At 41.5% G+C, this 23,161-nt stretch overlaps 6 protein-coding genes across 6 annotated transcripts; 2 read left to right on the top strand and 4 right to left on the bottom strand.

Moving 5' to 3' along the window:
• Positions 1-1,694: 1,694 nt before the first annotated feature.
• Positions 1,695-2,908, bottom strand: EAF02_000953 (uncharacterized protein; the record flags this gene model as incomplete). Its single annotated transcript, XM_038897001.1, has 2 exons — positions 1,695-2,468; positions 2,492-2,908. The coding sequence occupies 2 exons, from the start codon at positions 2,906-2,908 to the stop codon at positions 1,695-1,697; spliced, it is 1,191 nt and encodes a 396-aa protein (XP_038763860.1).
• Positions 2,909-10,455: 7,547 nt separating this feature from the next.
• On the bottom strand, positions 10,456-11,631 carry EAF02_000954 (uncharacterized protein; the record flags this gene model as incomplete). Its single annotated transcript, XM_038897002.1, has 1 exon — positions 10,456-11,631. One exon carries the CDS (start codon positions 11,629-11,631, stop codon positions 10,456-10,458), a length of 1,176 nt encoding a protein of 391 aa, XP_038763861.1.
• Positions 11,632-12,358: 727 nt separating this feature from the next.
• EAF02_000955 (uncharacterized protein) lies at positions 12,359-13,424 on the top strand (the record flags this gene model as incomplete). Its single annotated transcript, XM_038897003.1, has 2 exons — positions 12,359-12,491; positions 12,583-13,424. The coding sequence occupies 2 exons, from the start codon at positions 12,359-12,361 to the stop codon at positions 13,422-13,424; spliced, it is 975 nt and encodes a 324-aa protein (XP_038763862.1).
• Positions 13,425-15,221: 1,797 nt separating this feature from the next.
• On the top strand, positions 15,222-16,466 carry EAF02_000956 (uncharacterized protein; the record flags this gene model as incomplete). The annotated part of the gene is made up of 1 exon (XM_038897004.1): positions 15,222-16,466. One exon carries the CDS (start codon positions 15,222-15,224, stop codon positions 16,464-16,466), a length of 1,245 nt encoding a protein of 414 aa, XP_038763863.1.
• Positions 16,467-17,490: 1,024 nt separating this feature from the next.
• On the bottom strand, positions 17,491-18,675 carry EAF02_000957 (uncharacterized protein; the record flags this gene model as incomplete). The annotated part of the gene is made up of 1 exon (XM_038897005.1): positions 17,491-18,675. One exon carries the CDS (start codon positions 18,673-18,675, stop codon positions 17,491-17,493), a length of 1,185 nt encoding a protein of 394 aa, XP_038763864.1.
• Positions 18,676-20,509: 1,834 nt separating this feature from the next.
• EAF02_000958 (uncharacterized protein) lies at positions 20,510-22,486 on the bottom strand (the record flags this gene model as incomplete). Its single annotated transcript, XM_038897006.1, has 4 exons — positions 20,510-20,727; positions 20,811-21,424; positions 21,474-22,074; positions 22,129-22,486. 4 exons carry the CDS (start codon positions 22,484-22,486, stop codon positions 20,510-20,512), a joined length of 1,791 nt encoding a protein of 596 aa, XP_038763865.1.
• Positions 22,487-23,161: the final 675 nt, after the last annotated feature.

Here is a 23,161-nt window from a genome sequence, read left to right on the forward strand (position 1 = left end):
TGTGACGATTGTATTATTTAGAATACTAAGGTGAAGAGTTAGAAGAGCTCTTCGGAAAGAAATGGTAATATACAGGATTGTGGATTATGTGAGGACCTAGCCGATCCACTAATATGACAGGATCGTCACAGTTATATAATTAAGTAAAAGTAAATGCTAGTAATATAAGGTCTCTTGCTTTTAGAATTGCTTTCTTTGATATAATTGGTTTGTTTTGTATTCTAAATTATTTGTTTTTTTTTTGTAATCAAGTGGTCCCCTGGGCATACTGAGATTGAGGGCAACGAGGCAGCCGATCGCCTCGCTGATCAGGGCACGGCTGGGCCGCTTGACCCTAGCCCATCCTGCCTCCCCACAGTCAGCAGCTCCCGCTCTGTTCTATATGCCAAATATCGGCACTCCGAGAGCAGATAGTGGAAGGAAAAAAGAGGCTTAATCTCCGAAACGTATAATATATGGAAACCGGTATATAATACCTTGAAGCCAGGAAACCTTAAGCTCCCTCGCGGGATACTATACAGACTTATAACAATACAGACCGGATACAATGACTTTGTAGTCTATTATATCAAATTCAATTACGAAAATAGTATAAATATCTATACATACAGGATTGAGAAAAGCTCACTATACTTCTTTCAATATTCAATCAATAATCAGATATGCAACGACTAGCTGCTTATATCAAATCAACTTCGATTCGAATGGGATGTGATAATATATATCAACTGCATTCTGCGAATACAATATAGCTTTATTGATCTTCTTACTAGATTCAGATTTTATATTAGAATATACTTAAACTATACAAAACTATACAAATTCCAATCTATTTTAATACCCCGAGAATAAACTCTTTACCTTAATCAATCTAAAACCCGTACCGATTAGTTATAAGCATTTCGAGTATTCTTCTGATTGATAGCGATCGATCTGATTATTTACCAATATTCGAATAATATACAAAATAAGGCCCTTTAAAATAGAACCACAAACCTTTAAACAAAACAATTACAGAATCGCCATAAGCAATACTAAACAGAAAAATATTAAAGACAATAAACCTCTAATTAACTAACATTATATTACTATAAGCAGCTGGAACGCTAGCGACCCGTAGGCTCGCTCCTTAGTACGTCTAGAATACCCCTTGGGAGGTCAGATATTAGACGTTAATCACTATAAATAAAATAAATAAAAATAAATTATTTGTTTTGATTGCTAAGAGGTATTATAGGGCTACGTTTTTTATTCTGATTGAATATATAAATAGTATTGATTATGTTTTGAATAATAAAAGAGTCACTAAATAGATTAAACTCTTCAACTCTTTTTTTCAGAAACAGTTGGCTGATTGGTTAGTAGAATAAGGCTAGAGATTTCGAATTGGGGGTTTTCAGAAGGCGGGAGAGGGCTTGAAGGTATTGGGGTATTTAGAACAACAGTGAGATAAGTATTTGGTATAATGGAGGCTTCAGAAGAAGCCTTTATTATAGCTATATCCCGAAGTGTTGATGGATTATTGAGACAATCTATATTGGGAGTTATATTCTTATTTTGGAGGTTTGGAGTGAAAATTTTATGCGAATTTTCGTGTGAGTTTTGTATTTAAAATGCTGACGACAGTATCACAACAATTATTGGTCAGAATCACTTGGGGGCAGTTGCAATTAATTTTGTTTAATGGCTATGATCTAGATCGATCGCGAAAGAGTTGTATTTCGAAGAAAAAGTTTTCTCCGAAATTTGTTGTGTGTATCATATCTATCAATGATGGTATGAGTCTTTCGCATTTCAAAAGGCCATGGATAGAGTTCGCCAATGGTGATATTTCCCATATCAGGTTTGTTTTCTTCAGCCTCCTGAACATAATGATCCCTATAGTCATCTCTCCAGGTCTTCCTAACTTGAACTTCGTCAACGGTCTTGAAGAGTCCTTGAAGGGCTTCATCTGGAATAGTGAAAGATGTCGCGACGGGCTTGAAGATGACCAGTGTCTCAGCGTTTGGATCCAAAGCCTTGCCACATGCAATCATCTTAGCCGGATTGGTATCTTTTGAAATCGAGGATTCTTCTAAAACTTGAATTGCAGAATCTTTGAAGACGGCGCCGGTACGCTGGCTGCTGGGCTCGGATGACTGAAGAATTTGGATGGTAAGTGATGTTCCGAATTGGCCTCTGTCTAGGATTTGATCAGCCATAGTGTTGATGCGACGAGTGACGAGATCTGTTGCGTCCACCGAAGTCGATTCATTGCTCTCATGGAAACATGATGTAGGAGTGTGGTAGCAGAGTTCCTTGCAAGGGAAACTTGTGGTTATAAATCGAGTGATGTCTGCACAACCGGTGTATGAGTCGCCCCAACCTGGTACAACTGTGAGTCTGTCAAGTTGCAGTCCTTGCAAGACCTGTAGTCCGTACAATTGTTCTTCGCCCTCGACGGTCTCAGGGGCTTCAGGCTCATCACCCTTCATGCGAATGCGAACATTACGGATTGGCTGATGGTAGAGAATGGTAGAAGGGAGAACTTGTCCAAAAGTGGGAAAGTATCCTCAAAGTCGAAGAGGACCCGACTGATCCAAATGTTGCTAGTTTCTTGGTACAGTTGTTTGCAAACGCGGAGGATAGCGAGTGCGTTGCGTGCTGGCAAAACCTTGCGGTATTCAGAACTGATTTGTCTGTGTCCGAATGTGAGACGAGTTGAGTCAAAAAGATGTTCGACAATCATATCCCGTAACTCTTTTGGTAGGTTCAGGAGGCGGGATTCGGTCTTTGGGCGCGAGCTTCTAGTCATGGCTCCACGATGATTTCTGAGTGGTGATCGGGAGCGGCAGGAAACCTGTTGATTTCTGCCAGGGGATCTGGAACGTGAATCTCTTCTGCGTTCAAAATTTCGTTGATTGTTCATGTTGTTACTACTGGAAGATGATGGACAAATCGTGGATGTTTCTCTATCGAGCATTGGTAGATGTGAGAGTATTATTGGAATGTCTGAATCGGTTCTTGTTTTTTGATAGAACTTGTTTGGTAGATGGTTGTAAGTTGTTCTGTATGAAAAGGTTTAGCAAGAACAGTGGGAAAGACTACCCTTTTAAGCACAAATGAAATGGCCCTGAAAGCTCTCTTGCAGCGTAAGTTAAGGTGTATTACCAACCATCTAGGGCAAAATAGACCGTAAACATGTTCTCAAATTCGCGCAAGGCAGCTATTGACAGTATGGTAGCAATAATCAAGGCGAACGTCTCGCTTAGTTGGGATGGGGGGGGGGGGTAAAATGATTATAGTTAGGGCTTCTGAAACAGTTTTTTTGTTCGGGAACTCTCGTGAGACTGCAAATTAGCCTTATATACGCAAACTGAAGGCTACCACCTCACTTGTTTGTAATCATGGGTGTAAATTGGCGGTACGGTAGCAAAATGGGTGTTAACTAGCGTACGCTAAGCACTGCTTCCACAATTACTTGTATGAATTTGAGCGTACATATCTCCTATCTATGATCAAAGAATGAGAATTGGTAATCATCAAATCTAGATAACCGTACGGTGATATTGTGAAACTTAGTATGATACGTTCATCAGGTCATTGCTCATCTAAAAGTGATGTGGCATGAGAAATAGACAAGCCGTAATGATATGAACAGCCACAGAGGGTAAGCGAGTGACGAGTCAGTGGGTGAGTAGTGGGTGGCGGGGGATGAAAGAAGAAAAGGGGGAATATGAGGAAGTTGCCTATATGAAGGGAGAAGGAGTCTGTGCTAAAACTAAAGCTCTACATTGATTGAATTCTTACACGTAATGTTGGCCTCTTCGATATGTCCAAGCTTGCCTTCCTATTTTCAGGGGCTGGGGGGGGGTGGGGTGGGGGGGGGGGTAGTAAGTGGGCAAATGTGCCAACTCATGCTAAGCTTCAGATACATAGCTGAGGCTTCCACTAAATGTAAATGGCAGTATATAGTATATTCTCCTGAGAAGACGTCCGAAGTGGAGGCCTCTAGATCTTCTGCTTATAAGATTGTGGTTTTTGCCCTAGTTGTGGAGAATGCATCATCATCTAGTAAGAGCATTTGAGTTTCCGAATTCACCTGTGCCCCTCTGAATACTGTTTAATCATCCTAAAGATTTTGCGAACCTGCTACAATATGACCGGTGTCAACAAAGTCTGTCCTTGGTGTCCAATAGGGTAACGGAACTCCTGACAGATGGTATGCTTACTCGATACCAATTGATACGGCTTGGCACTGATACTCTCACCAGCAGTCCGGAGAACCACAAGTTATCGAATTCTTCCCCAAGTGCCTCGAATGGTACGCCTATTACTCTCTCTTTATTTCAATTTCTGGCATGTCTAAGGTTCGTCTGTTCCAAGACTTGTAGAAGGTTCTACACAATCGTCTGGTTCAACATATGATGCTTCTGGTGCTAAGGATGAATCTCAAGGTCTCGCAGCTCCATTGAGGGAAGATGCACGATGAAATGTTCGATACAAAAAGACCGAATAAACTCCTGAGATGGTTCTCGTGAAGAGATTCAAAGACCCGGCATTGGGAGGGCCGCAGCCAATTTGACAGTGTTTCCGATTACTTCGGCTGTGTCCGAAACGTCTAATGGTTCAATGGCTGCAAGCATGAATGTGGATTGGAAGATTGATATACACGTCAATTTGCAAGATATAAAATATGAGCAGGGAGAGGAGAATGCACTGTCTGCGGGCTGAGAGAACTGGCCGCAGAAATTATTATCTTGTCGGTTTTGGTACACAATTCGAGACATGACGTTGGAAGAGCTGGTGGCCTTCAATGTTTGAGTTTGGATCTATTGGTTTTCTTTGAGTTAGTAGCATCAAGAAATCTCTTATTACAAGAATTGATTGGCAGTATTTGTACCAAGACACCCCTTATACAAGATATTCAATTATGAATGTTGGTGATGGGAATCATTACCACGCTGGTCCCCAGATACGATTAAAGCCAAGATAACACTTTCCCATGTTCATTCACGAAATCGCTCCCTGTGATAGTAGAATCCGTATTAATGAAATCATCATTCATTAAATATAATAAAATTTTTAATCTTTAATATTATATTAAAAAAATAAATTATAAAATATTAATATAATTAGTCTTATATACATATATAATAAGAAATTTTATATCAAAAGAATTTCGAAATTTTCGAAATTTTTAAATTTTTGTAAATTTTTTGATTTTCGAAAGTTTTAGTTTAAGATTATTTGTAAATAAAAATTTTATTTAGATTGAATTCAATTAATAATCGATTATTAATTGATATTATATAAATTAGAATTAGTTAATATTTTTATTTAAATGATATATTCTATACTATAGTAGTATAATATCACGGAGGTATAGCTAGGTCTAATGGTCACTGTTACAATGGATTAGTAACAGGCTGTAGAATCACCAACTTATAGACTATAATGGTATTATAGGCCTTAGTGATTCAGCTACAGTATACCGGGGGACACTAGGCACCCAAGGAAAGCCTCAGGCATGTATATAGTATTAGTCATAGAATACCCTAGAAACCTAGAATATAGTTTCTAGAACAATAGGTTCTAGGAAAAACAAAACACAATAAGCAAAAAAGCTTACTAGGATTAGTAATATCTCAAGGGATTAGCCCTAGAACAAAGAATAAGCTAGGATACTAAAAGTTATAGAATTAATATCCTATAATGAACAGCTCAAAAACGACAGCGCTTTAGAAACAACCGCTATCCCAGCTATCCAAGTAAGACGAAGATCTATATAAGGAAATAGATTTCATTATAATGTAGAGCTTTATACTCAAGAACAATCATTAGTTTTATTACTATAGTTATGAGAATTGCAACCAATTATAACCTTATTGAATTCCTACTTGAAGTTTAGTCTAAACCACCTCGAGAGATCTCTAGCCACTTCCACGTGACCCTAGAGGCAGCTCCCGTAACAGTCACTTTGATCAGGAGATAGGTATATAGAGTGATAATAAACTAGATTGACTTGAGGTGTGATCATAAGGATCACACCTGGTTTATATACCCTGATCGGGCGCGGGAATCGCCTAATTAGGTATATAGGGTACACAAATGAGAGGAATGAAATAGTTTTAGTAATCATAGGAATGAGTACTCCGGAGGAGTGGAGGAGTACTAGGATTAGTACTGTAGGGTTACACCATACGGTGAATTCCGTGACATATAATAATAAAGCTTCTGCTTAAAGAACAAATTGAAAGTGAATAACAAGATATGAAACCCTTTCTTCTTTAAATTTTTGATTAATATCTTTTCTTGCCCTTTAGCTTCTACACTTACTCCCCTCTTTTTTCAGCTTCCTTATTCACTCTCCTTTTCCTCTAAGCTTCTATACTCACTCCTTTTCATTCATCTTTTCTATAACTCTAATATTCAATACTTGAAATCACATAATATTCGATCGTATGATTCACATAATGAATCATACCCCAAAGACCCGTGAATACTTAGATAGTCTTGTTTGCTTCTGCTTTATGAAAAGTATTTTCTGATTATTTAAATAATTCTAAGCTTTTGACTGAATTTCCATAGTGTAATTCTAGAGTTCTTGACGGATCTGAAAGTAGAATACATGAAGGTCTTCGATATTGTAAGATCTTACGTATATCCTCAATCTATATATATTGTGTCTATCAGTGTGATCCTACCTCAAAATAGGCGCATGCCGATCATATTTCGTGTTTCAAACGTCCTCACAGCTATACGAATGATCGACATCTTCAACGTTTGATTTGTGAACACACAGCATATATACTTGGAATATTATATTCAATTAGTAATCTGTATATAATTACACAATTTCTATCTTATAATAACGCAAGCTATTCTATTATTACAAACCGATACAGATCGAGTCGATTTAGTAAAGTGTTTTGAGATCATTATGCGATGTACAATACTGCAAATAGCGGGGGTGAGTGGTTGCAGCCTGTTATCCGCAAACCCCCAACGGCAGCACCGCGCGAGATGCGCCGGATAGTGTCCGTTTTCAAAAGCAGCGCTCGTGTTCCGAATCTTCACGAGAAAGTCAAAGCGGGGATGCACAAGCGACATCACATATGCTTGACATGCCACTTTCGCAACGTGTTGCAACACCACCAAATCGTGACGAGAGCAAAGCAAACATTCATACACATCAAGGCTTGAGGTCCTTATGAGGAAGCGATGATCATATGGAAGTACATGTGTGCGACCAAATGTTTCGTGTGAGTTGCATTTCTTGTCACCTGTCAAGGTGCTCATTTGTGTGAAAAAGATAGGCAAGGAATATTAACGCATATTAGAATATCGTAGCTGATACGATTGAACATACGGACTGGCTATCGCAATGAGTGCTTCATGTTGCTTCATGTTGTGGATAATAAATATATTTTTATATTATTTATTAAAATTAATTATTGATGTTTATTGCTCATGGAAAATTGTAATAATAACAGTCAGTCCTACTTGATTCTTTCGAGAAATATCGAATTACAAATTATAGTAGAGACTACTAATCTTATTGTTTAAGATACTTTACTAGTATTCCTTTTTAACGTATACCTACATAGATATATTCAGGCTTATTTAGATTGCTAAAGATACTACGGTCGATTCTAAAATACATATGATTTAATTGGATCTTTTATAGTTATTTTATAGTTTCGATTAAAGAGTAAGAGTCTGCTATAAAAAGCGATAATCGAGCAAAGTGCAGACTGCTTTATAGAATTCAGTAAATTTCTTTTAAAGGGTTAGCGAGTTTCTTCTAAAAAGCTAGTGAATTTCTCTTAAAGGGTTAGCGACTTTCTTCTAAAAAGCTAGTGAATTTCTTATAAAGGGTTAGCGAGTTTTCTTAAAAGCTAGTGAATCTTTTTTAAAGGGTTAATGAGTTTCTTTCAAAAAGCTAGTGAATCTTTTTAAAGGGTTAGCGACTTTCTTCTAAAAAACAGTGAATTTCTTATAAAGGGTTAGCGAGTTTTTTCTAAAAAAGCTTGTGAATTTTTTTAAAGGGCTAGTGAAAAGTCATTTCAGACTCTAAGTTCAAATGAAATTTATACGTTGATAGGTAAAACAAGTCAGAAGATTTGTAATCTTGTCGCGTGGTATCAAAAGGCAAAGGGGAAACCGGAGAATGGTAGAGGAAAACTGATAATAATATAGAAATGTAAATGGGCCTTGCAGACTATAGAAGACATGCAAAAGCTATTGAATGATATCGTCCTCATTCTGGACTCGTTAGAGAAAATAATATCCTGCTCAAAAATCATTGGAAATCTTGTGCACATCGAACTCGACGAGCTTTCAAAAATCGATAGCAAGAGTTTAAGAATTGTGAATCGAGCCACGGCAGAGCGCTCCGTTGATCCTCTACTTGAGGAACAACTTGAGAATCCCAATCCGCGTCGGTATGCACCAGGGCCAAGGTCGCTGATAATCGTGTGGGAGAGTTTGCGGGATTCATTGTCGGAGATACAGGAAAGATAGACAGGGGCGAGAAAGAACCTAAACCTAACCCGAATGAAAGCGATGTCATTGGCAATAGCGTTACCGGAGATGGGAAGATACAGGTTGGCGATGATTATACAGGTCGCAGTTTTTGGGATTGACGATTGATGAATAGAATTCTTTGATAAGCAAAGGTTGACTTATTTATAGGTGGCATTGTGGTATTGTATTTGTAGAGAAAGAAGAGGCAGGTCTAGAATAACAACTATAAATACCTAATCTCAAATTTTACTTCTCTTTCGAACTATAAACTTCAATATTATGTTTGTGGGTACATAGGGGAATCTCACTCTTATTCTAATCGTCGCAATTTCAACAGAGCGATGCCACTCTTACAGTAAACTACTATAAAGATTCGTGTGCTAGGGGGGGCAATACTTGTAATACAGGTCTAAAGTTTGTAGAAAGCTTGAATATAATTAAGGTGATTAGGGTTGATGTTTATGTCTTTCTTAATATATAGGTTTCAGAAATAATCAAAGTATTCATTCTTTAAGACTATACATTAGACTTAATGTAGACCCATACATGGACATTTATAGTAGGTTATAGTCTAAGTCTCTAAAGAGATGAGGAAACCTCTTAATGGATAGACACAAAAGTGTAACGAGCCTTCTTGTAAGAGTCTAGGCTTTGACTTGTCCAAAGACTTACCCCGACACATCAAGACGAGGCACGAGAAGTCTGAAAAGCTTGAATGTCCCTATCAAAGTTGCCAAAAAACTTTCACCCTTAATGATAAGCGGCACAGACATATTATAAGGCACACTCAAACAAGCCCAGTTAAGCTTGGTCAATTCAACAAGAGAAATTTCGAAGATATAGTATTACAAGGTTTCCACTGCCTAAAAAAGTGAGAATGGAAGTAGTTGATTATCATACCCATCTTGGGTCGATGGAAATGAATTGGAGTTCTTCAAGGGATTCAAGCGCCGCAAGCTTGCAAACCAATTATACGACGTCAATTCAGGAGATCGGCCACGGATGTATTTCGATGATTGACTACTTGCTATTTGATGAGCTGTCCAATGACTGCATACCAGTTATCGGCTCATTCATCCGGTCGTTTGCAGCCTCATCTACGCACGGCACTCTAAGCGCATCGTCAGTTTACGACACAATCAGCTTTTCATGGGGCTGTTGTACGTTTGAGAATAGAGAAGTTTCCATGTAATATTACAATGTTGTCCCGCCACGATTTCCACATTGTTTGATTGGGATAATGTTTGGGTCGCGACTCAAACCATGGTTTTACAGGGTAGGTATTGCAGGCATTCCCAGTACCTATCTTTCAGTATACCACAAGCTTCCACCCTAACATCATGGACATGGCAATCCGCTCGGGGCTTTGCATAAAATGTTGTGTACAACTTAGGATGTATACAGAGGGAAATATAAAGGAGATTTCGTTTGTTTTCCTGCGTTCGCTGGTTAGACTTGGTTGTTCTTTTACAGACTTTGTGGGTTTTATCCTCAACAAACGGGCCGAGATCTCAGAGATCGGATCAATTTGACCTTTTCCTTGTTTTGCTTTCCTGCCAAAGCGAGTTCTTTATCCTGTCGCCTTAGGATCAATATGCACCTAGCGAGAAGGTTTTCCCCTGTTCAGCATTCTAGAAGGAAGGAAGATTTAGTTACAATATACATTCGATTTCTGAAATTTGATGACAATGGATTATTGAGCTTGACATGACAATAGCCAGCTTTGTCATACATTTCGAACACTAGTCAGCCATTCATCAATTCACTCATGAATTCCCGTTAAATATAGAACTAGGTGTTACTTTGGATACTTTTAGACTCTAGAGGTCACTGGAATACGCTCGCTCCAAGCGTAGTATGAGCTCGTGACTCTGAACTCCTATCTAAGTAACTGATTCCATTGACACTTGTTATGGAGATATTGGAACTGGACAAAAGATAATAAGTCTATCTCTGCTCAGAAGGTGTGATAGGTTTGGAACTCTCAACCCAATCGAATGTCCCCAGAACTTGCGTTAACCAGACATCTTTAGCGCCATCCGGGATCTCGTGCTCGGTATCCTGATCTTCGCCAAACTGTGATCCGCTCAAAAAGGTATGCGGGAATCCTGGATCAAAATGACTCGCTCTATCAATCTTGGCCATGTCCTCATCAGTCAAAACAAGCTCGAGGGCTTCGATATTGCCCTTGAGATGCTCAACCTTACGACCCCCAACAAGCGGAAAGACATATGGAGCCTTTTGCATGATGTATATCATGGCGATGCTTGTAATATTGGTGTTCTTGGAGGCCGCAATGCTTTCCAATACTTTAGACATTCGCTTTTCAAGAACTGAAGGCTTGCCTTGACGGCCAGGATTGTTTTTCTCACGCTCCTTGAAGGTGGCTTCTGTTTGGAATCGACCCTGGGCAAGAGTACCCCATGGAATCAAGCCCATACCTTCGTCTTTGCACATAGGAACGATATCTCGTTCGAAATCGCGTTTGGCCGCATTCCATAGCCCTTGGTATACGACAAATTGACGAAGACCATGGTCTCTAGCATATTGGTTTGCTTTCGCTACGACCCAAGCAGGAGTGTCGGACACGCCCAGATAATTGACTTTGCCGGAAGAAACGAGATCATTGAGCGAAGTCATTAATTCTGGAATGGTGGTTGCATAATCCCACCAATGTACATAGAGAAGGTCTATGTATTCAGTTTGAAGTCTCTTGAGTGATGTTTCAACGGAATGTCTGAGAGACTTAGTTCCGTTGCCTCCAAAGTTTGATTGAATTTTCCCGGGATGATGCTTCTGATAAGGGGAGGAATATTTGGTGGCAAGAACCATTTCATCTCTGCAGTCCCTTGACTTCATCCACTCTCCAAGCCAGGTTTCAGATTGCCCTGCTTGATATCCGTTGGCAGTATCGATGAAATTACCACCCAGACCTTTGAAAGTATCGAGTATTTCAAAAGAAGTTTCCTTGTTGCACTCTCCCAAACGAGCCTTATCTGCGTCGCCGAAGTTCATAGCTCCAAGGCAGATTGGAGAAACTCGCACATTGGCTGTTGGAGCTAGTTGGCGATGGCGGAAGAGCATAGACTCAGGTGCTGGTGCTGGTGGGAATGGTGGTGCCATTTTGATGATTGGATGTGAAATCGAAATTAGAATCGAACTATTGTTGGGTTGAGTTATGAAGAGGAACTGTATCTCATGGTACTGGTATATACTTCAGGGAGGGATGGAAGAGAACTTTATACCTAGACAAAGTCTCTAGATGTGGCATCTATCTGCTATATTTGCATCACACGCTCGGAGATATAGACGGAGTTCGACCTCTCTAATTCCATGAGAATCATATAGCATACACCTTAGTAAAAGAATACATTCAACCCATAAGCTTTGACTTCATAGGTAGACGTACACTTGTTGCCGAATTACAGATGTTGATGTTGATATCTTTGACCACTTCGAGCTACAGGTTGTGACACCCTGGAACATTGATATTCATCCAACAATGCCCCCACTCAAGCACCATTCATTGGCCAATAGCCTATAACTGCCACTGACGCATGATAAGCAGGTTGCATAGAACTAAGTCGGAGTAGCCCCCGCCGTGGCCCGTGGGGAAGGTCCTTCTTTGAACTTAGCATTATCCTGGGCTCTTGGTTGGATCTTTCTAATTTATCACCAAGAATCTTACCCCTCCAGCTTCTTCGAATATCGCCTGCTCGTACGAGTTTTGATTTTATTCTCAATATGCCCGATATCGTTTGCATTATCAAACTACAATCTCTAATTCCCGAAAGATTCATCCTCGATTTTCGGACGAAACATAGATGGTCATCAAGAACTGGTTCTCAACATGCCACCCAAAGTCGAGCTCACACGTATGTCTCAACAGACTGGGACCAGATGTATGGACGATGATTGGACCGGAGCAAGCGATTCAGCAATTAGAAGAAAATTCCAGAATCGCTTGAACCAGAGGATATACCGTGAGAGTTTTTGCTGTGGACTATTGGTGTTGAGACTTGGTATTTGCTCAAGTGAAATGTCGCTAACTAACTGTTTCGTACGTACCGTCAGGTCAAAGACGTAAAGCTCCATCGAAACCCCATGAAGACCGCGAAAACGATTCTTCAATTGAAGCTTCACAGCTCCGAGAGCGATCAATCCTTGGTGAATCCAAAAGCACACATTCTGCGAACCCGTTATCGATAACGAACCTCCGTATCGAGAAACAACCCAGCCAACTCGAGCAACCAAGCAATTCTTCTACCTCATCACCGGCAGATATAAGTATAAAGCGATGGACAACAGGTCGCGTGTCGAGATACCAAGGGTTCTGTGAGATTCGACTGATGCTGGCCACATTCGAGGAAGAAGCTCGTAGGAATTATTCGATGGGCTCTCCACGAACAGATCAACTTCTCACCCTCATTCAATTCAACGTTTTTCGCGCATTGATCAAAAACACGCGAACAATAGGTTGGAACTTGGATTGGCTGGACTGTACTATCGATCCTCTATCCCCGTGGCTTAATCTTTCCACAAAGTTTGTACCGGGAGCGCATTGTCCTCAAGCATTGTGTCCAACAGAGATTCAGCGCACAATCCCTCATCATCCATGGCTAGATCTTTGGCCAATTCCTCAAATGCGCGATAACCTATTGTTGCATGCTGGAATTTACGATGAAGATCGATTGTGTAATGATCTAGTGGAATTTGGAGGTCTCATGAACGAACAATCCGGCCTCATTGTTTGGGGAGAACCGTGGGATATTTGGGGATGGGAGGTTAGTGAGACTTTCTTGAAGAATTGGGGATGGGCTCTCAAGGGTTGTAAAGAGTTATTGGCTTCAACAAATGCTTGGAGGGCGAAAAGAGGAGAGGAAGCTCTTTTTTTGAAGTCTGAACAAACTACCTGACCTTGGGACGAAGCGCCGGATGTTATATTGAATTAGACTCTCAAATCTTGGGCTCTGCAGGTTATCACATATGGGTAAGGTTAATTCCTTCCTACTCGTGCAGCCAGGAATCACATCCAATATCGTCTAGCAAACACCACCAACACCACCAACACCACCAACACCGCCAACGTAACGACGGGATAATCTGCCTGACAAAAACAGCAGAAATACAACTCCATTAGAACACGCACTCAACTATGGTCTCCCAGCTACCATTGTAGCTAACAATTCATGCGCCATCTTCTACAATCTACGGGGAAAGCTACGTAACGTCAATCTCACCTATGGGAGAGGGGGAGGGGGTCTATACGTAGGAGAAAAAACAGGCCGGAATTGTAATACCTCTCTCTACGCGTTGTTTTGCTGAGGGTGCACGTACCATTACGCAGTGGTCAATTCCGGCCTGTTTTTTCTCCTACGTATAGGGGTATCATCATTGCAAAGTGTTGATATGCACAGAGCATCAAACGATCTAAGCTTTACTCACCCCTAACCTTATAATTTCGCTCGGTTTAAAAAACTGTCTGCAGTCCCAACCTCTCAGAATAATACTGTTTTTGTTTTCGCCGCACAGCAACATGAGAGAAGGGTCAAAACGCAGAAAGTTCAGTAGGCTCGCGCTATTGAGACGGAGCGCAGAGTTGACCAACCTCTCTCTCGTGGTGCCCTCTGATTGGGTTTGCGAATAGAAGAGTCGAACAAGAATGATGCTAATCAAGGTAACATTTTACGTAGGATATTCAAATCGGTCGATCGGAAGTAGCCTTTCGTTGTTCATTCGACCGAGCTGTTAGCAGATAAATCTGATTGTGTGAATTTGATCCTCTAATGTGACTTCCATTTCCATTCACATTCTATTGTCTTACTGTCAGATGCTCTTGGCACGAGTCAATATTTAACAATATCTCGCGAATCGGCTTGGGTCAAGCTCGGAAAGAACAAACATTTGAAAGAATGTAAAGTCTTTCATTTGCTGTTTGATCTAAATCTCAATTACGACTCGATTTACGGTTTCAAGTGCCGAAGTTAATGTTTCAATCGAGGGCCTCGGAGGTTTAATAATGGCACGGCCGAGTCAAGTGGCTCAGTTGCATACATCACAAAACTCAATGGTTTGAATCAGCAGACTAGCACTAAGACTAAGGTACAACATCAATATTTTCTCCACAATTTAAAAAGCAAAGTAACTACCTAGGTACTAATCGCAACATGCGTCACACGAACTACAAAAATCAAAAGTGTCAAATGGTGGAGGTGAATTGTCCAGGCCATTCCTACGTGACCACAATATGACATAGTCTATTTGTCAGTTCAAAGACATCTCCTGCCTCGGCAGATAAAAGAGATTTCCGTCGTCCAATACAAACTATTCCTTAAACTTTCTTTTGAATGCCTATGTATCAAGTGATCCTCATTGTGCCGCCGATTGGCGCTCTTTCCTGTGGAAACCCGCAACTCCTCATCCCAAAGTGTTCAAACTACCTTATTAAGTTGAGACCTTAAAGATTGAAAAGAATGGACTACGCATACATAGCACATATTACCAGCCATTTACAGTCTTGCAAATATTGACAGCTGTTGGATCCACAATTTCAACGCGCGCTGACCTTGTTTCATTGATTCTTGAACCTCTTGTGTGCTAGAACACCTAGCCTCTTCACGAAACTGAATAAAAGCATTGGGGAAGCCCGTTTCCCAGAAGTAAATTGGACCTATCCACTCCGGCTCTTCCTTCCCACTTTAACAAGACTCATAATGCATCGCTCGCTTGTTTCTTTGTGTTGTGTACTTGGCTTAGCTGATATAGCCACCTCACAATCTGCCACCTCGCAGCAATCTACTGCCAATGCAGAAGCTGCTTTCAAGCAGTTGCAAACATGGTACGACGCCACTTCTGGACTCTGGACTACAACAGGATGGTGGAATTCGGCCAATTGCTTAACTGTTATTGGTGATCTCGCTGCCGTCGATTCAAATGTCAAATCGGCCGTCACCAGTGTTATGTCAAACACCTTTATTCAGGCTCAAAAATCCAACCTACAAATGATGAAAGTTGTATTAACAGACTACAATTACCTATCAATGTATGGAGATTCTACCAGCGACATGAAGAGTCTTGCTCTGGCAAGTGAATTCCCCGTACACAAAGCAACGACTGTGAATCCTTCGGGTTTCTTGAATGATTATTACGACGATGAGGGTTGGTGGGCATTAGGTTGGATTCAAGCGTACGATGTTACAGGAAACGGCGACTATCTGACTATGGCTGCGGATATTTTTGCCGACATGAAAAATGGCGCCACCACACCCTGCTCAAATGGCGCTGCGGGAATTTGGTGGGACAAGCCAAATACATATGTAAACGCTATTGCGAATGAACTGTATTTGAGCGTGGCTGCTCATCTTGCTAATCGCGCAACGGGATACGATAGCTCGAATTATTTGACCATTGCGAAAAATCAATGGACTTGGTTTCAAGGGACTGGAATGATTAATGCACAAGGAACAATCAACGATGGATTGACGAGTTCATGCCAGAACAACGGAGGAACCGTTTGGAGTTATAACCAAGGCGTTGTTCTGGGAGGACTCGTTGAACTTTCGAAGGCAACGGGTGACTCTAGTTATCTTAGTACCGCGAAAAGCATTGCAACAGCGGCAATCGCAGCACTTTCAGACTCAAACGGAATCCTTCATGATGCATGCGAACCGGACTGTGGAGCAGATGGTGCACAATTTAAAGGAATCTTCATGAGAAATCTCCAGAAACTTCACCAAGCATCACCCGATTCAAGGTACCTAACATTCATCGCAAACAATGCAAAGAGCATATGGGCGAACGACAGAGATACAAAGAATAACATCTTGGGTGTTAATTGGGCAGGACCATTTATCGCACCGGGAGATGCAAGTACGCAGAGCTCAGCGCTGGACGCTCTTGTAGCGGCGGTTGCGGTGGGTGGTGGAGGGATTGCAAAGGCAAGAAGATGGGTTGCTTGATGTGTATGGGAGGTGTGTGAGGACTTAGAAGTCGTAATTTTGAAAGATAATATGGATCAATGGAGTTTGGGTTTATGCGGTGTTAGGCTATGGTTATTGGTGACATGGAACTTGTCAATACTTTAGGAGTTTTACGGGATGGATATCAGATTTTACTGTGGATACTGGATAGGCTACCGGCGGCACTGCTATATTGATACCTCGTCATTCTGAATTAAATATCTAATTGAACATATATCAAGTGCTATAGAAAGCTTTCCTAATTTTCCCGGTGCACCACGTTTCTTTTCGTGATAAGTCGTGGAAAATATCCAAGCACCTATTTGCGCGGCAGCAGCAAGAACTTCAGAGTAATAGTTGAAAACTCACATCAAACTCACAAGACGCGTTCTAGATCCACAATCAATAGTTTACAGCGGAATCGATAGAACTGAATATATATAGAACTCATCCTTGCACTTGCGCCGTCGGGGAAAAAAAGTCCAAGCTGTGCATTGACATCGATAGCTTCACTATCGCGATTATCTCACGCCATTGTCCGAGCACTACCAATCTAGTGGATGAGTATCTTTCAAAGATAAGAGACCCTCGAGCTTTAGGATCGGAGCGCTACATGCTAAGTCAACTTGGCTACTGTTATATGTAATGAATAGAGTCTCAACATCATGAATGCAGAGACGGGCTTTGTTTCCAAGTGTGTGGTTTATTAGACTTTGTTGGATCCTGTTTCGTTTTATAGACACAAGGGAATAGAGAGAGGAAGAAGAATTGCAATATGTATCATGATAGGACATTATTCGTTATTACTGTTCAATCATCAATTACCAATATGGCGTCTACCAAAATGTCTGTCTGTTTGTGTATCCGTATATGCCTGTTTGTACATCAAGATCTATCCAGCAATATTTTCTCTCCTCCCATTATTATAAATCTGTTCTCTCCTCTCTGTCACAATAACTCAACCAATCTATCAAACCCCCATCTCATACCAACCCTAGATCAAAAATTCAGAAGAAAAAAAAATCTACAACAAAACAACTGCGGCACCAGCAATCAAAGCAAGCATTGAACCAGCTTGAACAGATGTCGCTGCGCCAGTGAAGACAGGTGTGGTAGCTGTACTTGTGCTCTTTGGTCCGGAACCAGTACCCGATGGAAGGACGCTATAGCTTGGTTTGCTGGTGCCGGTAGTGGAGTTACTATATGTTCCTGGAGAACCAGAACCAGTACCAGTACCGGAACCCGAAGCAGAACCAGAACCGGAACCAGAGCCCGAACCAGTACCGGAACCAGAACCAGTACCAGAGCCCGAACCGGAACCAGTACCAGAGCCCGAACCAGTACCGGAACCCGAAGCAGAACCAGAACCGGAACCAGTACCAGAGCTCGAACCGGAACCAGTACCAGAGCCCGAACCAGTACCGGAACCCGAAGCAGAACCAGAACCGGAACCAGAGCCCGAACCAGTACCGGAGCCGGAACTCGAACCAGTACCGGAACCAGAGCCCGAATCAGAACCGGAGCCGGAACTCGAACCAGTACCAGAGCCCGAACCAGTACCAGAGCCCGAACCATGACCTCCTGATGAAGATCCCGAGGGACCTGAGCCAGAGCCAGAGCTGCAATCGGTTGGGGCAGGTCCATTGGCATAGACTGTTACGGTCTTTGGTGGGGCGCACATGGAACCGATGGAGGTAGGTTGGACGAACCAGACCATGGGGCTGGTGAATGTTATGGTCTCAATAACCTTGGAGATGGCGGTTGTGGTGGCAGTAGAGAAGGCGGTAACGGTTGAGTTCTTGGTCGCGTACGCAGTGGTAGTAGCGACGGAAACGGAAGAAGAGGTAGTGGGGTCAACGCATGATCCGGTGAGGGAGAAGACATTGGACTGGGCGTAGATGACGTAGGTATTTGTTCCGTTGATGAAGTTTAGTTGCCATCCGTAATCACTGCTCACGTCACAGGGAATGGTAACATCGACGCTCTTCTCAGATTGTGGAACATTCTGAGCGAGGGAGATGACGGTAGGAGGCCAGTCTTTGAAGTTGACGAGGTAGATAGAGAATTGGGATGCATCAGTATCGACGGAGGACCATGTCACAGTGGTGGGTTTACCCTTTGCAACGGTGGAGTTGAGAGTTGGGGTAAGGACGGTGTATGCGGAGGCCGCGGCCACCAAAGTGGTGAGGGAGAAGATCTTGGAGAACATTATGAAGAAGAAATTGAAGATTGGAGAATATTAATTAATGAAAATTTGGAAAGAGTGTAAGTTGGCAAAGCCTGAGTTGTGTTAAAGAGCGTGGGTGGTAAATAAAACCTAAAGGAGGATATTCTCGATTCTTGAATAGAGAGAATATCTGACGAACGAAGGATTGGCAAAGAGTGGGTAGCTTGGATGCTTTTGTATTCATCGACCATCAACACCGTAATCTAACCAACTCCCTTGGACCAAATCACATTTAGTCATAAGTAATATGTAGGTGGGATGCAAACTTGCGGCACATGTTTGTGTAATTTCCCTTCATACCCCTGATTTTGGTACTGATCTTACTTATCTCAATCCCATCAAATCAACGCCAGGAGTACAACCTATGAGGCACAGTTAAAATAAGATGGTAAGATGCAAATGACGGATGGATATTTAGGATGAACGGATGGATAAATTCATAGGTTAAACTTTTCTATATATTGTAATATTTCATACATCGACACATCGAAAAATCGTGTTGAGTGGGGATATATACAATAAGTCTCTAATAATATCGGTCGATATGGATATGGATATGTTTTATCTATATGAGATTTAATGAAGCAGAATCAACGACAATAGAGTAGAATTTCTTCGACTTTCGAACGATATAAGGCTGCTTCAACGCTTTGATTGATTGACAAGTGTGGCGGGGTGTCGATCTAGAGAACCCCTGATGAAAAAGCAAACAATAGACTACATAAGGCTAGATGCATGCATTAGATAGTCTTGATAGTCTCGGTGGACCTGCAGTTATCCGATCCCATGCAGCCAAATGTATCCAACATCTAGCCAATCTGTCTCTGTTCGTCCAGTTTGGTGGTACAGAGCGAGATAACACACCAGACCCATCACGATTAACCGTAATTACCATGCATCACACAATGATACAATGTTTGGGTGACCAACCTCAGGGTGTACACACACACACACACATATCCAAATAACCATTAAATCCAAATCAATGGTTCGTAACCGAGAGAGGTTTCAATTGGGATTCTGGCTGTGATGGTTCAAGCAAGAATTTCACCACTATACAGCTCGTATTATTCGAATTGAGCAATTTCAATATATTGCAATTGAAGTCAACAAGGATATTATACCATTAGGTTACCAATCAATTATGAACCCTATGGACCGGGAAATATAAGAGGGAAAAAAAGAAAATTAACCGCTGGCCAGTGCAAAAGTTTAATTTCCACAAGGATATGCACAGCGATGCACGACGCTGCACGTACGGTTAACGGGGTCTAAACGGGGAAAATCGTTGACAAATTTGGTAAGTTTCTATCGGAGATGTGATATGAATTGAGTTTTGGGGTAGGCAAATATTGGGGAACTCTACTACGTACAATGCCACAATACCATGTTCCTCTGCCTATGATTAGGGTAAGGTTAAGGTTATTTGCTTAAACGCCTTATGGAGTAGTCGAGCCAGTCAAAGCAGTCAATCAGGCACACCAAGTATAATAAAGAACCTCCTGCAGCTTGAGCTCGAGCTCGAACTGAGCTGAAGGATTGCTATGTGACTGGAAGTAAAGACCAGATTCCTACGAGTAGAAGGTAAATCAATGCCAGACATATCGATACCATATAAAAATACCCGAACGAACCAATCAAAGTAACTCGGGGTAAAGTCATAAAGTCTGACCATCTAAACAATTTCTCTTCCTCGGCCTTGTCCGAATGAAATGATTCTCGATCCATCAAGTTATCCGTACAATACCAATACCACCCTTTCTTCTTCACCTACGAAGTAAATACACGATGTACTCTACTCCAAATCAAATCCATCTTATGCGAATCCATACATGCTCTTGATGATGTCGCTTGCCTTCTCTGCAACCGCATACAATGTACTAGTCAAATGTCCACTAAGCTGATGAGGCAGAATGGATGCATCGACTACTCGCACATTACTGGTACGATAGACCTTCAAATTCGAATCCACGACTCCGCCAGACGTTATCCCCTGCATAGAGCACGTGCCAACAGGATGATTGTTTGAGCCGACTATAGTATTATTTGTTTAGCAAGTGCAATCCTGAAAGCTTAGACGAGATGGCAGCCTAGAATCCTCATGGGGAAGGGCTTACATGTTGATTTGATCCAAGTTTCCCATTGCAAATCCGTAGCATTTTTGGGAACAACCGAATATCCTGGTGACATTTCCGTAAATGCACTTGCCAATGCTTTGGCTGCCCAAAATTTTCGTGTCCATTTTGCAATCGCCACTTGGACTTTCAGATCAAAGTCCACGAGAAAGAAATTCGGATTAATAGCTGGATATACGGCAGGGTCCGCAGAAGAGATGTGCACATTCCCTCTAGAAAATGGTAAGAGGGTCCAAAAGGCTGTGTAGAGATATGTACCGGGTCCAGATCCGGTGTTGACTGTGTTGCCAAAGATGACCTCAATATCAGGTACGTTTTGGTTGATGAGATCATTTTGTACAGTCAAGAGGTAATTCATGGCGCCAGGTGAAATGGAACTATTGATTGCTGCAGATATTGACGATGCCCAAGTACTGAGATTCGCAGCTGGCACACTCGGGAGGATGGAAGATAATGGAGCATATGTTACATATGGCACTGTTCCGTTGTATGTGGTATTGCTTTCATAGGCAAATGCGTTGTTAGGTTGATCTTGAAGATTTTCTCCTACGCCAGGAAGAATTATTTTGGTCGGTATACCATATTTTTGCAGGATGCTAAACTTGTTAGTCCTGTCACCTACTCGCCATGATTTCAAGAACCTACGTTGGATTCCCGATACCGGAAAGCTCCAAAATCGCTGGGGATCTTAAACTTCCAGCTGAAACGATAACCTCCTTTGTCGCATTGATAATCTCAACCTCCCCGTTTGAGTTTAAAACTTCTACACCACCCGCCGTATACGTTGCTCCCAAATTGCCAGCCCAAGAAATTCTTCTGGCGGTAGTATTCAAAAATACATGCAAGTTTGGCCTACCCTGAACAGGATAGTAATAAGCCCTCGCGGCATCTTCTCTGATATTCTTCTCTCGGTCCAGTGTAGATGGTCCCACCATGTATCCAGTTACATTTCCGCCATTTACATCCCGACTTCTCTTCACACCGAGGGATTCCCACGCACTCCCTACTTGAGAGAAAAGTGTGCCGTTGTTAAGATCATACGCATATCCAACTTTAAGAGGTCCATTGTGTCCATGAAACGCTGGGATATACGATGCGCCTGCTGCTGTTTGAGCTGCAGTTGGAATTGTAAAACTCTCGCTCTTCTTGTAGTATGGACAGAGTGTAGACCAATTCCAACCGGTATTTCCAAGTCCAACTTGCCATGAATCAATTTGTTGCAATGCTGCGCGCACGTAGGTCATTCCTACCATTGCTCAGTTGAAGACTCTGGACTATCTTTCATTAGTGAAATTCTTACCATTGATGGTGCTCGTTCCCCCTAATGCCTTTCCAGCATTATATCCCAGTATTCTACTACCAGCATACGTCTGACTCGTCGTCGCATATTGCCAGTCAATTGCTGTGTTAAGACCTAATGTGAACCCGTCCACACTGCTGACGTTTGTATTGTTAAGAACCGAAAAGCCGGCCTCGATTACAGCGATGGTAATGTTGGGAATTTCTGATAGACGATTGGCCACCACGAGACCAGAGGTTCCGCCGCCAATTATCACGAAATCATATGCAGAGACAATGATGTTGTAAGATGTAAATAAGTATCCCAAGATGATGTGAGACACCAAGGAACGAATTGAAGAATTTCTAGTCAGGAGCATGACGGGCGACTTGCTCCGGTCAATTGTCTAACGTGTTTTGAAAGTGGAAAGAATTGAGATATAATCAGAAACAAAGTTCGTAAAACCACACAGGGCAATAGTACATATTTATGTTCTTCTTGCTGGACAGGACGGGCCGATTCCCGTGCTTGTCGTCGCTCGTGAACTCCAGAGCAACGAAGGATGACTGCAAGGTACCCCGCACACGGAATCGCCCACCAATCCATGTACTGTACATAATTGATATTGATCAGCTACGCCAATCACATTAGATCTTTTCAATGCTTGTGATGGGTTTCTGGCAAGTATTATGAAACGAAGCCTCGCTATGATGTGGAAATTAAAATGGGAAGTAGAGGTAGAATTGATGAGTATTAACGAAGTATTATACAATCTGCAATCTCTGAAATATTCTTTCGATTAATGTAGATACGAGGAATAGGTAGTACAGTAGAACTTGGCTATACCGGAATGAAAAATTCGACCAATCAAATCCGATATAAAAAGATTCTGATATAAAAAATAATAATCCAAGTGATGTAATTAATATTTATATCCAATTTCAGTTTCAAATATGAAAAATATCATATGATATTAGTTAATCAAACTTACTCATTCAAAAAAAAGTTTATTCAGCTATAAATCTATTACCAAAATTTTATATTGGAATTATAA

This window comes from Botrytis sinoallii (assembly GCF_014898435.1).
Source record: "Botrytis sinoallii strain Bc 23 chromosome Unknown BSIN_001, whole genome shotgun sequence".
Lineage (NCBI taxonomy): Eukaryota > Fungi > Ascomycota > Leotiomycetes > Helotiales > Sclerotiniaceae > Botrytis > Botrytis sinoallii.